The sequence below is a fragment of the Sinohyriopsis cumingii genome, chromosome 7 (genome assembly GCF_028554795.1).
Source record: "Sinohyriopsis cumingii isolate HCF-2022 chromosome 7, ASM2855479v2, whole genome shotgun sequence".
In the NCBI taxonomy this organism is placed as follows: domain Eukaryota; kingdom Metazoa; phylum Mollusca; class Bivalvia; order Unionida; family Unionidae; genus Sinohyriopsis; species Sinohyriopsis cumingii.
In genome coordinates, this window is record NC_142967.1 from 60,862,673 (window position 1) to 60,878,006 (window position 15,334).

Here is a 15,334-nt window from a genome sequence, read left to right on the forward strand (position 1 = left end):
TTCTTGAGCTCACATTTTGGCCAGTTACAGCCCTGAATTGGAATTTGAAGAAAAATTAAGAACTCAACTTGAGTTGCACACAAATTTATTGAGATCCTTCAACTATACTTCTAGATTTTTCTAAAAATATATATTAGAGTGATGAAGTTTTACCTGCTAGTTTCTTGGCCATGTCTATCACTTTGGGATAATATGTCATAAGACCGTCTAACCCCTGTCTGACTGCTGACCTTTTGTCCAATTCTGCAGACAGCTGAATTCCATTTAGCACCTTCTTCCTAATCATGTTTGCATTGTCAGAGAATTTTTTAACTTGCAACAGGAACTGAGACTGATTTACCTCTCTTTCCTCCCCTGTAGAAGCAAAACCAATTAGTAATAAAACCAATTAGTAATGAAATCCAGTCAGTCTTTGAGACTTTACTAAGAGTAATGTTTTGACCTGAAATCAGCTGGAGGTCAGTGGCACTTCAGCCAAAACATTGAATTTTGATGTGATCCCATAAAAAAATAATCACTTAAAATAACACTTATTCTCTAGTGTAGTAAACGTATTAGGGGAGTGCCAAAAGTGAATCCCAGTGGAACCATGGATATTGTCTATCTCAATTAAAATGTCAGACATGGAGTTTGTGAAAACCACCATGAATAATCTGAATAATCAGAGGATATAATTATTCCATCACTAATATCACCACTATCATTCTGTTTCACCCAAATGTTTAGTTTTAAAGTGCCTTCATGCACATGAGGCAACTACTGCAGATAGAGGATTACTGTATATCCTCACATGTAAGTCAGATCCAACTGCAAGCTGCAAAGATCCAGATCTACCATTGCATACAGACAGCAGATCCAGGTCTCTGCAGTTTGTTAGGAGTAATCAGTAGAATGAACAATACAAACCCTAATCTGCCAGCTAATTTTGTAATGGTAGATCAGCATTTATGTTGCTTGTTGTTGGAGCCAACATCCATGCATGTGTATAAGGTATTATAATCATTCATATGCATATATGTAGGACAGGAAAATCCTAGCTGGGGGTCAGAATTTTGCATCTGACATGCAACTCTAAGGTATAATATGGATCAATGTAAGTTAAAAATTCTGAGTAAACTTTAAATGACATTTAAACACATAACAGCATTCAAAAGAACTGATGCAGATACTGTTCTGGTAATTAGGAATACACAACATTCAAGCTGTATAATGATACAACTGTCAACTGGTCCAAATATACTACAATCCATTTTTATACCCAAGGTTAAATAGGACAGACACTGTAGCTAAAGTTGTACCATCAGTACAGTCCAATGATCATGGTAATAAAATAGAAAAAAAATAAATGATATAGTCCTCAATTCAACTTTGATCCAGAGTTACTCTTCCTTAAATAAATAAATAATCAAAAGATGTTTGAAAAAATAAAAACAAAGAATTTTTTTTACAATTTCAACATGTCATTGGCATATCATGCCAGGAAATGGGAACTTGGTGACCTTCTCAAGGGCACACCAAGGCATGTGAACTAGGTTGATCTGGGCAGGTCTCAAAACTGCAATCCTTGGAATATGAGTCTAATGCTCCATCAACTGAGTTACCATGACTCCTGTTTTTCTACTTGAAACAAGACAATATAAAATGTACTTGTAGCTAAGCTGATCAGCAAAATAATGTCCTGTTTTTCTACTTGAAATAAGACTATAGAAAATGTACTTGTAGCTAAGCTGATCAGGAAAATAATGTCCTGTTTTTCTACTTGAAACAAGTCTATAGAAAATGTACTTGTAGATAAGCTGATCAGCAAAATAATGTCCTGTTTTTCTACCTGAACCAGACCAGGGAAACTATACCTATAGATAAGCTGATTAGCAAAAAGTGTCCAGTTTGAAAGACACTGCAACTGTCATGGAATTGTACAAATCCCTTTATTTATTAAATACATGTACTCGGGTTTCATTTTTTTGTGTACAACGATACCTGAGGGTGATTTATGTATATTGTACAAATATTTCAAAGCTGTAAGTTCAGTTCATCCTATTCCTCACGTGTGAAGTGCTTTTGATGGGAAAAAACGATTCATCTACGACACAGATGCTGTAGGTCTACATTGTCTGTGTATAAATACCTACCATAGGTCAAAATCTTTACATTATAGAATGTCTTGTCAGAGAGCAGTCTACTTAAGGACTTGCACATCTTCAGCTGTAGAGGTATGTGAGATATTTATTAATTTCTTACATATATTATAGGTTATAACTACTGAACTACCATGTTTACATTTTGTATATTTTCTGTGTAACTCTGGCTTGCATAGTATAATGCAAATATTTTCCATTCTTGTATGTGACTTAACAGGAGATTTGTATTAGCAATAAAGTTGCATTTTATTCAGAAATGTTTAGTACCATAGGATTCTTATCGGACACAGGTAGGTTCACTTCTAAACTTGTTTATCGCTATGTAATTATTGTGCCAATAATGCAATCTGTATAGCTTACTGTATAAAACATCACTACATTTTATAGTATATGCCTATGTCATGCACATTACACGGTGTTAGATGTATTTTCAGCTGAGCGGAGTCGACGTGGTACCAGCTGTAGAGCTAACCACAGAAGTTGACCATAGCTGCTGTAAAGCTGAATCATACCAGCCATAGAACTGAGTGAAAAGTGTTGCTGGTTGAGTAGCAGGTGATTGAGAATTGGCTGACCGACTGGTGGGTACTGATTGCTTGATTGACCAAGGAATTGAATGGTGGTCAGTGACTACCTGGAATACTGACTGCTTGACTGACCAGTGTGACTGGTAGCCAAGCGTACAGGTGACAGTGTGTAACTCCATACGTGTAATCTTTTAGCTGTGGGATAATCTGGGGTTTTGTAATACCCAGTGTTTTGGGATTGTAAAGATATTTGTATGATATCTGTCCCATTGTTTTCATCATTTTATTTGAGTAAAATACCTCGTTTTTCACTATTTGGGTGAATAGATTTTACTATATGAGCAAAGTGCATCATTTTTACTATTTGAGTAGGGGCCCAGAGCGGCAGAGTGGTCTAAAGCTCTCTACGTTATGGAACATTCGAATCTCACTTCTGTCTGCGTGGGTTCGAGTCTTGGATTCAGCCAAGGTGGGTATGTGAGAAAGCTTGCCAGTAGTTTCTCATGGGTTGATGGTTCTTCCAGAGTTTTCCCGGGTTCTTCCTCCACCATTAATACTGGCCACCATGTATAGCCTATCGTGTGCTAAAAAATGGCGTTAAACCACACAACACCAACACCAACACATTTGAGTAAAACACATAATTCTTTTTGGCATGTGAAATTACTGTGAATCATTCACCTTTGTCCTTGTACTATGTAAGGTCATTTATTTGTATTTACATTTGTTGCATTATTAGGTTCATGTGGATTGTGTTAATTTGTCCAATATCTGGATCTTATACACACATGTATTAATCATAATTATTTTTCCATTCAAGTCATTCATGAATAAACATTGTATTTGTATCACCATCAAAAGTGTTCTGTTATAAACACGAAATCCGACTCAGTTATCTTGTTACAGCAACCACTGCACACTTTAGGATGTAAATGTGTTGCAATTAAGTTTACCTTGATTACTGAAATGATGGAAATTAAGTAATGAAAGATAGTGTTCATGTGAAAAAAATGTTGTTCTACATACAAAAACATCATATACATGTAGGAATGCAAGAAAAAACAAACCTTTAATGTGACAAATCAGATGCTGTCATTACCCCAGGAAAAGTGAAACGTTTTATGCTTATGCAAAGTGAAAGCAGTTACTCAACACACTGTGATGTCACTTCCTTTTGTGTGGTACCAATTTTCATGTATCTTAATGTTGCTCCCAAACTACCAAACTACAAACTTAAAGATCCAGTGAAAAATGAGTCACATGTGATGCAGAAAACATCCACCTGTTTTCTTATGGATACTTTCCGAAGAAACAAAATGGCACAACTATTTCTTAATTCAGCTTCAACCTGTAATTAAATATTATCTTTAACATTTGTTTTTTATTTTAACCCTTTGAAAAAAATGAATTTTAAAGCATTTAATATTGTTCCAATCTACATGTATGTATAGCCAGTATCAGGCAATTGTCAGTTTCACTCCCTGCATAAATTTACATGTTGTGAGACCAGTAAGGATAGAGATAAAAGAGAAGGAGCATAACATATTTAAGTACATGTATCATTAAAAATGAAAGAACAAATAACAAAATGATCAATGGAAATTAGAATTAATACTTAATTACATCGATCCTTCATTCAGGTTAAACTGCTGTTAAAAAATACCTGCATCAAATAATGGCACTTACCTTAATCTATGCAATTTTCTGTGAATGAAGACTTAACTACATTTATGATCCACCTGAATGAATAATCTACATACAGCAAAGATAAATACAAACATTTTATATTTCTAATAACAAGCTGCCAGATTTCCTGTCATTTTATCTAAACAATTTACATCCAGAAGAACAACAAGATTATCAAATACTGTAACTATTGCTTGAAGCGCAAGTACTGATTAGTTACTATGTAACTAATGATTACTTGTGCTATAATCAAGCAGTAGTAACTAATTAAGTACAGTACCAAAGCTGACAAGTTACCAAGAAAACTACTGAATAAACATTAATCAAGTCTCCAGGGAAACATAAACATCTGCCACATAAATTGCAGAATTATACAAGCCAAGCTTTCTAAAAGTTATATAATTAGGTCCAATCTATAAGGCATTTTTGCAAGGTCTGTGATTGTCCATTTTGCATGAATCATCTTGGGTGTCCAGTGTTTGAAGGTTACAAACTGATAAAATGCAATGACCTTCAATGACAGCTTCCTTTTTCTTCACATACCCATTTCACAAAGAAGTCTTGGAAGTGCCAATAGTTGTTCCTATGACTTTCCATTTAGCTAGCATTGTCTCATTTTGACAGCTCCATTAACAAAAATCAATGCTTCAGCCTGCTGATTGCACCCAGCATGTAATGTAATGATGATATTACCAACAGTATCAGTTGTATTTCATCCTTCTCAAGCCATGACCATGATCATCAGACTATACTGATGGTACAACTTTATCCATGACACTCAGACTATACTGATGGTACAACTTTATCCATGACACTCAGACTATACTGATGGTACAACTTTATCCATGACACTCAGACTATACTGATGGTACAACTTTATCCATGACACTCAGACGATACTGATGGTAAAACTTTATCCAGATTATCAACAGCTGCTCATGTAACAAATCATTTACTGTATATACTAGTGTACAAGTCAGAACTGCAAAACAACAAAGATCCTAATCTGCCATAGTATAATGCACCTGCAAATCAGGGTATTGTTATACCGATTACTCCTAACCAACTATACAGACCCGGATCTGCCAACAAATTATACAATGTAAGATCTGGGTGTGTGCAGTTTGCAGTTGGACTTGTCTTATAAGCAAGTACAGATTGTAGCTGTGCCTCAATAACCGCTTGGTTTAGTGTTGTGGGCTGCATCTGGTAAAGGACTGTATTTTGTATGAATCTGACTTGTGATTATACTGGCGGTAGTCTTGTTCCAAATGTTCTTTTGTATACCTTTTGGGGGCATTTGTAGAGATTAAACCAAAAAATTAAATACCAATAAATAAAGGCAAATCAACCAATATAAGTACTCATGCCTGTGTCCTTCTTTTTTTTTACAAAAATACAACACAAAAACTGACAATGATGAAAATAAATTCAGTTATTATTACAGTATATACTTGCTTATAAGTTGGGTTACACGGCAAACAACATGGATCCTAATCTGCCATCACATAATATGCTGGCTAATCATGGTCTATGTTGTTTGTTTCACTGAATATTCCTTCCAAACTGCAAAGACCAAGCTTTGTAGTGCACTATGCAACAGCAGATCTGGGTCTATGCATTTTGTAGTAACTTCATTTATAATTAAATTTTAAATAGTTCCAAGATACACATTTCTGTGACTAGAAATATTCTTATATAAATATGAATATTCTCAATCCTGTTTCCAGTGACAATGTTCATCCTCTGATAGGTTTTTAAGATACTTGGGAATCATGCCCCACCAAAAGTTTGATGGAAAAGTATGATAAAAGACTGCAAAATATTATGGAATAAATTGCTAAAATATAAAAATGATGCACATCTTTATTTAAGCACTGGGGCCCATTTACAATGCAAAAGGAATCCTATTTCTGGATCCTGAAAATATCTCAAAATTCCACTCAAGTTGTTCCAGCTGAAGAATCTCTTCCATTTCAATATTTCATTGGAAAAACATTTATTTGAAGAAACAATCAGGATATTGACATTAAAAAAAACCCAAAGTAATCTGTTCAAAAGAAGACACAAATATGTCATCTTTTTTATCCATGTATAATTTTCAGCTTTGGAAGAAAATATTTATGATCAGAATTTAATATGATACGTAACTTAACTCTATCACTCACCATTTGCTGTAGTCTTGAGCTTGAAAGCAAGGTCAACTAGTTTATCCACTGGTATTCCAAAGTTATTAGTCTGTTGTCGTACTAAATCCAGGCTCTGCAGCACCTATATGACATGATAATAATTTCAAGTTTCTTATATATATATATATATATATATATATATATACTCACACAAATAAGATTTTATCCTCAAGCTTTTTGGGTAAATGTTTGCAATGCAGCTCACAAATGATATAATGCATGTGCTTCTGAAACATAACATAATTTATCAAATATATTTATATATAATATAAACTTAATGTGTTACACTGTCACATATTATTTAGCAATAATTGCAAGGCCAGTAGCTGGTAAAGGAAAGTAACAGTTCCATTGGTTAGAATGCTACCACGTGATCAAAATGAATTGCGTTTATTTCTGAAGAACTACTTTTCTAAGAATACCCACTTCTATAAATAGTCACGTGTACATTATAAGATAAACACTGTCAGTGAAGGCAGACATGAAGTAAGCATTAAGGGAAAAGAACATACTAACAATTTTTAAAAAAAATAACTGAATAAATTTGGCTTCCATTGGTTGAAGGACTGGTATTATGATGACCTTATTACGATCAAGCAGGACAATCTCAAGTGCAATAATAGCTACATAACAGAAAACCCCAAACATGTATTACTACACTCAATTAAGATTTCTGTTTTTTAATGATGCAAACAAAATAACATAACAAATAATTGAAATTTCAATTATTAGAGTTTAAAGTTGTTTTTTTCTGAGTTTATCATGGTATAAACAGTCAGCTGCCGACTCACACAGCTTACATAAAGCTCTTCAGGTGTAATTTGCTGTGTGAGTCAGCAACTGACAGTTTATACCACAATAAACTTTTAAAAAAACGTTAAACTCTTAAATGACTTCATTGAGTAATGCAAAGTTTGTGCCATCATATGAGGCTTATGATCTTTAGACAAAAATATCATGAAATTTATGAAACTCATCAATACAACAAGCCAACTGCTGCATGCAGCCCATGGCATATAACATTAACTTATGTATTATGTCAGGTACTCCTCACCGCTAGGAAAAATAGGTCACAGTGACCAAATCTTCAGGTATGTTTTGGGGTAAGGAATCCTACAGTTGCAGAATAAACAATGAATCTTTCTCTTGTTTGAAAAATTTTATGAATACATAATCATTATGCTAACCTTCAGTGTCCATTTTCCTTTGATCAAACTGATCCTCTGTTTAGTGTACAGTGTAGTTCCCATGGTAATATGAGTGACCTCTGTTGGCCTTTTGTGTATAACAATAACCTTGATATCATCTTGAAGGTGACTCAGTTCCTTGCAGAGTTCATTACCAATTTCCACTGTATCTTCCTCTCTGTGAAATAAAAGTGCAATCATGGCACTCATACATATTTTTGTGAGTTTTTAATAATACTATGTCCATGGTCAAGAAGTTTAAAGACAAATACTTTCATTTGCATGTGCCATTATTAATCAATCGATTCAAAAGGTAGCATGAATGTTGACATTGAATGGCAATCCTTCCAAAAATTAAATCAGATCTTAATATATAAACAATTTCATTTGTTTTAAAGTTAATATTTTTAGATCCTCTAAATATTCATGTTATTGAATACTAAGTATGAATTTTATACCAAGGATGATAATAATAAATAATGATGATGATGCTGACAATGATGACACTGATGATGTTGTTGTTGTTGTTGTTGTTGGGTTCAATGCCATTTTTCAGCACATGATAGGCTATACATGGCAGCCAGTATTAATGGTGGAGGAAGAAGCCGGGAAAACCCCAGAAAGAAATACTAACTCACGAGAAGCTACTGGCAAACTTTCTCACATACCCACAGTGGCTGAAACTGAGACTCGAACCGGCGCAGACAGAGGTGAGATGGCAGTGATCCGTAATGGAGAGCGCTTTAGACCACTCGGCCACTCGGGGCCCCGACACTGATGATAATGACAATGACTTTAATGCTGAAAAACATATCAACAACACAAGAAATAACTCTAGCAACGTTGATGGCTTGCCACTGCAGATTCCTACACTTTTTATTACATATTATTCATATCACTCCCACCCTATCCCACACAAACTCAAGACAGGGGTCACAACTGAATATCCACTACATGCAGCATATGATAGGTCTTCTTGCAATGACTGTATATATAAACTCTGGTAAGAAATAATACTGAAAATTTCAATGTGTAATCAAGAAGTCTTTTTTTCCATTTGAACTTGATCACATCCCAGAGACCCTAGTAACGAGAGTCGAGAATGATACCCTTCTTGCAGCTGTTTACCATATGGATAAGATGGATAGCAAGATTTGCATCCACTGCTTCAGGATGATATGTGGTTTAACGTGTTTTGTGTTTTGGATTTTTAACGTATCTTTTTTTAATCAATTTTTCAGTCATATCACTATGATGTCTGCAGTGTGGCAGTTTTTTAGCACTGGGGTGTCATTCTGCAGACATGTAGCATCATATCCCATCCAGTCACATTATCCTGACACCAGGCCGACCAGTGCTAACATTAACATCTTAATGCTGAGAGCCAAGTGAAGCAACTGCAAGTACCATTTTTGTAAGTCTTTGTATTGACTTAGCCAGGGTTCTAAACCCATGACTTCCCACATCTGAGGAAAACCACTAAGCCAATGGAGCAATCCAAGATATATGGTTTAACGGCATCAAAATGTCCCAACTTGTGAATACACACCTGTTGGTTCTGGCTGAGATATGGTGTATGGGTACCTCTTGAGAATACACACCCACTGCTCCAGATTGAGATAAGGTTTAATGCTATCAAAACATACCCACTTGTGAATGTACATCAGTTACTTCATGCTGAGATATGGTGTAAGGGTATGAAAACATCCCCACTTGTGAATGTGCATCAGTTACTTCATGCTGAGATATGGTGTAAGGGTATGAAAACATCCCCACTTGTGAATATACATTCACTGCTCCATGCTGAGGGTGTAAGGATATCAAAATATCCCCATACTTGAATGTACATCAGTTAATTCATGCTGAGATGTGGTGTAAGGGTATAAAAACATCCCCACTTGTGAATGTACATCAGTTACTTCATGCTGAGATGTGGTGTAAGGGTATGAAAAAATCCCCACTTGTGAATGTACATCAGTTACTTCATGCTGAGATATGGTGCGAAGGTATCAAAATATCCCCACTTGTGAATGTACATCAGTTACTTCATGCTGAGATATGGTGCAAAGGTATCAAAACAACCCCACCTGTGAATATGCATACACTGCTTCATGTTGAGATATGGTGAAAGGGTATCTAAACATCTCCACCTATGAATATACATGCTGAGATATGGTGTAAGGGTATGAAAACATCCCCACCTGTGAATATACATCCGTTGCTTCATGCTGAGATATGGCGCAAAGGTATCAAAACATCCCCACCTGTGAATATACATCTGTTGCTTCATGCTGAGATATGACGCAAGGATATCAAAACATCCCCACCTGTGAATATACATTTGTTGCTTCATGCTGAGATAGGGTGTAAGGATATCAAAACATCCCCACCTGTGAATATACATCCGTTGCTTCATGCTGAGATATGGCGCAAAGGTATCAAAACATCCCCAACTGTGAATATACATTCATTGCTTCATGCTGAGGGTGTAAGGATATCAAAATATCCCCATACTTGATGCAAAAGCATTGCTGATAATGAAGATATGTTAACAACGATGACTATGTAGCTCAATGGAGCATCTAAAACTACATACCCTGCACAAGAGCTCTTAAGCAGGTCCTTAAGCCTCACATTTTCTGTCTCTACCACAGCAAGGAAATCCAGGTCTGACTGATGTAATGATTCTTCATCCCAGAGTTTTCTCTCCATTCCAAGGTCTATTAACTCTTCTGCCACCTTTTCTATGGTGGATATATGACAGTAAATCATAACTGACCATTCCCTCCCCAGTTGTTCCAGTTGAAGAATTTCTTCTTTTATGCCTAAAATAAAGCATTCAACTGTCATGGAGATAATGCATTATTTTAATATCTTTACAGTAATCATAAAGCAAGTTCTAACAAATAAAACAATTTGTAACCAAAAGCACATATGTTAATATTAAAGCAATCCATGTGAAGTTGCATGGCTAAAATACATAGTGAAGAGACCAAGAATGGAACTAATCAATCACTTAAATAACATCAAAACTTTACTATTTCATTTCTGTATTTCCTATACAACATTACCTTGCCTATTCATCAATGTTGAACTGAAGCATTAAAATTCAATTTATGAATGAACCAAAGCTTCCCTCCAACTCAACTGGCACACAGCAAAGAACAAATACAGTTCCATGCAGGCCATGTGAGGGCATCTATTTTTAAAAACAAGGATTTTTTAATATGATCACTCACACTTTCAAACTTTATTTCAGCAATAAACAGATAGGACTGCAAATTTATACCTTTAATATCTGTCTACATACTTGAAATAATGTTGTGTATTAGTTATTATTTGCCTCACTGACTTTTTTAAAATTTTCCAAAAAATGAGCATTGCAAGAAAACAACCTTGATTTTACAGTGCTTCCTGATTTCCACAACATAGCATTCTCCCACATGTTTCTGGCCAATTTTTTAAAGCTAAATCTTTCCTCACATAATATTTAGACTCTGCTTTCTATGAGCTGTTTATTTTCTTTATTTTATGTGCCCAATTAATTACTAGAAACTGACAGTCTAATAAAGAAACACCAACGTCCACCTCTATAAACTAGGTTCATCTATGGCTTGAAATTGATTTTATGAAGTTAAAATGAAGACAAACCCCATGAAGACACATCTGGGTCTACGAGACAGTGTTTATACCAAATTGCACTGAAATAGGTTGAACAGTTCTTGAACTGTGCTGAGTACAAGAAATATACCATGTAAAGAGGAAGCTGATTGACAAGGGCCATAACTCTTTCAAAAGTGAAGTTGATGATACACAACTGATAAAATGCACATGTAGATCTATGAGAGAATGTTGAATATACACATCAAGCATCATTAGAATATGTAGAATATTTCTTGAACTCTGCTGGGTACAAGAAATATACCATGCAAAGATATGAAGCTGATTGACAAGAGCTGTAACACTAGCAAAACTGAAGTTGATGATATAAAACCCATTTTGCTCTATGACATAACGAAGAGTGCACACATCAAATAATGTATAGAATGGTTTCTGAGCTAAGCTGGTTACAAAGACCTGCTGTAATGGAGATTTAAATCTGATGGAGAAAGGGCAATAACTCTGTCAAAAGTGGACCTGAAAAAGTACAACCTTTAAAAGGAATGTCTATGTTTAATTGGCAATTTACCTACTAAATGGTATCCAACATTTGTCAAAGGTTTCAGAACTTTAATGGTTACAAGAAGTGTTAACATATGAACATACAGACAGATTCGACAGATGGATGGTATGTATATGTATATATAGTGTTTAACAGCACTAAGGCTGTCACTTTCACACAGAATGTATGCAAGAATTAGTGGGGTCTACCAGTACTCATCAGCCTGAGAAATGACCATCTCTCTGTCAAAGATGCTGACTGTACAGTTGTTGCAGCATTTAAGAAACACATATGTGAGGTTCTCAAAAAAAGGTTTAACATGACTAGTGATGACACCTGTAGAGGTGTATCTATGATTTTTGCACTTTCAGTGGTCCTTTCCTATTCTGTCCACAACATTCTGTTGTTCATGAACATGTTCTACCATGGCTTGAAACTGTCTGAAAGTGCACAACAAGAAGCACATCATTTTATTGAAATAGGAGATAACTCATGCAGCTGAAGATGTGAATGATGGTAACAAGACCATTATTTTCTTTTCTGCAAACACAGCCAACCTCCAGAAGATGTGTCCTAATATAGCAATTTTTAATTAATTAGATATTGTTAAAAACTTAGTAAACATACCTCACCCACATTTCCAATTTTCATATGCAATTAGCTGTTTTAGATATTTTGTTTTCCTAAAAGAGGAATATAATGCATTCAAGTAAGTGATAAAAACACCAGGTAGTAACTTTTGAGATAACCCCCACTGCTTGGCACAAGCCCCAAGCCGCTGACTAAAATGGTGAAAAAAAGCTATGTGTGGCAAATGTTAATGAATACTGAAGGAGACAATTAAGAGATTGTCTTTATTTGTTTTTTCAAATTATTCATGAATGTGTTTGCATTATGTCTGTTAGGTAATATTGTGGTATGCAGAACTCTTTTTCATCAGAATAGTCATGGAATGTACATTTTACAACATTTAGTAATGAATAAATTTGCTGTTCTCTAGAGGTAAAACATAGAAAGGTTCCACTTCACTTTAAAGCTACTGCAAACAATAGGTATATTTAGTTTTTCCAGCAACCCTTTATGAAACAGTTGGGAATAAAGTATGGCCACTTTTTTAATCAGTAGGGGAAAAGTATAAGCAAAAGAGTATAATTTATAAAGAAAAACATAATAAAATTTATGTAAATTACTTAACAAAAATAAAACCTTTACTTTACTTACCTTTGTAAACACTCAGCTCCACAAAAATGAGACCATATCTGAATTTGCTTTGTTATGACCATTCATACAGTGTGCAAATTGGAGAAAAAAATTAGAATAATAGGGCCATTTTTAGAAAAAGGAAAGAGGGAATGTTACAAAAAATATGAAGGGGGGGGAATATGTCACTGGAAGACTATATTAAGACTATGTAGTTACCCTCCTGTGTGAAATGTTCTGCTGTGGTTGCCAGGGTGACTGTCAAATTTTCCAGTTCATCTTTTTCCGCCCATAAGTAACACAGCCTATCTTGACCTCTGACCTGACTTTCTGATCTGAGTGACTCTGTGAGATACACAAGATCTTCAGCTGCTTGCTGGTGAGCCTGGAGTGTTTTTAGCTAGAAAATAAATCATAACTTCTCTTTGTGATACAACAACTAACCACCAAGATCAAAATATGAAATTGCTCCAGCAGGAAGGATATTTTCATAATGATTTTGATTATTACAAAAAAAATAACAAAACAATTCTACAACTTTCACTACAGTTCTATCAAAGTTAAAAAGTCAATGACTGGATGCTTTTCTTCAAGGACTGTTCCTTCAAAAGTGTTCAATTAACATATTTGTGCACATTTATTGGGAATCTCTCTGCAATTAGGTGAATCAAAGATTTCTTCATACTGATAAGCTTACTTCAAAGTAAATAATTCCGAATTTAGAACACACAGTATTTATCCAATGATAAGCCCATGCTTGATAATAAACTATACCCTCATTTTTTTAAAAATGGCAAATATTTTTTAAGTATATCTGCATCTGATAATAGGCCTCAATTACTTTTTGAGAAATTTATTAGCCAGTTCTGCCCCATGGACTTATTATGGAAGAAATACTGTACTGCTGTGTACACCAGTACAATGAACTCTTGTGTGACTCCTTTATATAAAAAAATGCTTGTAAAGGAAGGAAAAATTATTTGTACCATGCTTGTGACATTAACGATCTACTGTATTTACCATATATGTTTGGACACCGTATTTGTTGGGACACCATAAATTAATTTAGAAAGTAATTTTTTGTGCACTGTATGTTTTGGGACACATCAGTTTCTTGAAACATAAGTTGTGGGACACCTTTTAAATCATTCAAAAATTACATGTCAGAAAATGCACTCCAACTGAAATTTTATTTTAAAAATATAAAACTGTGCACTTGAGTTAAAACTCTTTAATCCACTGCAGCATCATCTCATCAACACAACCCTTCATACCGTGAAAAATTATCGTTAGAGGCAACACATCATCTGAAGTGGAAACTGCCAGAACTAAAGTCAGATTTTTTCAAATCTGCACCATTCATGCTAATCTCACATTTTTGACCCCCATCTTATCGTTAGTCCATCCAGGAATGAGATCAAAGTACACTAGAATTTCATCCATGTTAATGATCATATTGTCGGCAAAATCATCTGCTTCTCTTCTGGCTTTCACGAATTCATCAAATGATTTTATTTCTCCTAATCTTCTGAGCGACGCTGGGTTATCAGTGTCCATGCATGAAATACTATATTGTGTCACTTCAAAATCTGTTCCATTGTTTCAATTTATTTTCAAAATTCCTGTGAATAACAGTGAAAAGGAACCTTTGTTACCTTCCATATCTCAGCTGTCTTTGTATATTCAAAACAAATCAACCCCAAAAAATTGACACACTTAAAAGAATCCAAGGTCAGCTTGCATGATTGGCTTGCTTTGCAATAAAATAACTTTTGTATTGATATCCTTTAAGAAAAAGAAAAACCGGCTTCAAAGTATCCAAAGTCAGCTTCTGAGGTCGGCTTGCTTTGTAATAAAAATAACCATTGTCTTTGATGTCCTGTCAGTAAGTTCTAATAATGAGTTTACTGCCCACTGTCAGTTGTGTTTATTCACCACCTGGGCTTCCATGTGCTTGGCATCTGTAGCTATAATTTATACAAATAGTTAATGACGTCTGCGGGTAAATAATAAACACAGCAATAACTTGCTTTAATGATTCTTTTGTAACCCATGCTGGTGAAAAGATTTGTCACTTGCACTCATGTGAATGTATTTTCAAACAATGATTTTTATTTGTGAGATAATGACCTATAGTTGACCTGGATATAATACAATCTTCATTATTCTGCACCTAAAACAATGTCATGCGGTAATGGCAGTTGTCTTAAAGATATCATTTGATTGTATCCTTCTTGTTGCA

The 15,334-nt window shown here is 34.9% G+C and overlaps 1 protein-coding gene across 2 annotated transcripts in view; it reads right to left on the bottom strand.

The window, feature by feature from the left end:
* Window positions 1-15,334, bottom strand: part of LOC149795356 (vinculin-like) — a 104,351-nt gene that overhangs the window by 33,354 nt on the left and 55,663 nt on the right. For both annotated transcript variants that reach the window (XM_089965133.1, XM_089965132.1), the window contains exons 18-22: window positions 13,312-13,492; window positions 10,327-10,555; window positions 7,731-7,908; window positions 6,523-6,625; window positions 154-354 (exon numbers count right to left, since the gene is read on the bottom strand). In XM_089965133.1, coding sequence (XP_089821259.1) covers window positions 154-354; window positions 6,523-6,625; window positions 7,731-7,908; window positions 10,327-10,555; window positions 13,312-13,492 — 892 coding nt within the window. The remainder of the gene's footprint in view (window positions 1-153; window positions 355-6,522; window positions 6,626-7,730; window positions 7,909-10,326; window positions 10,556-13,311; window positions 13,493-15,334) is intronic.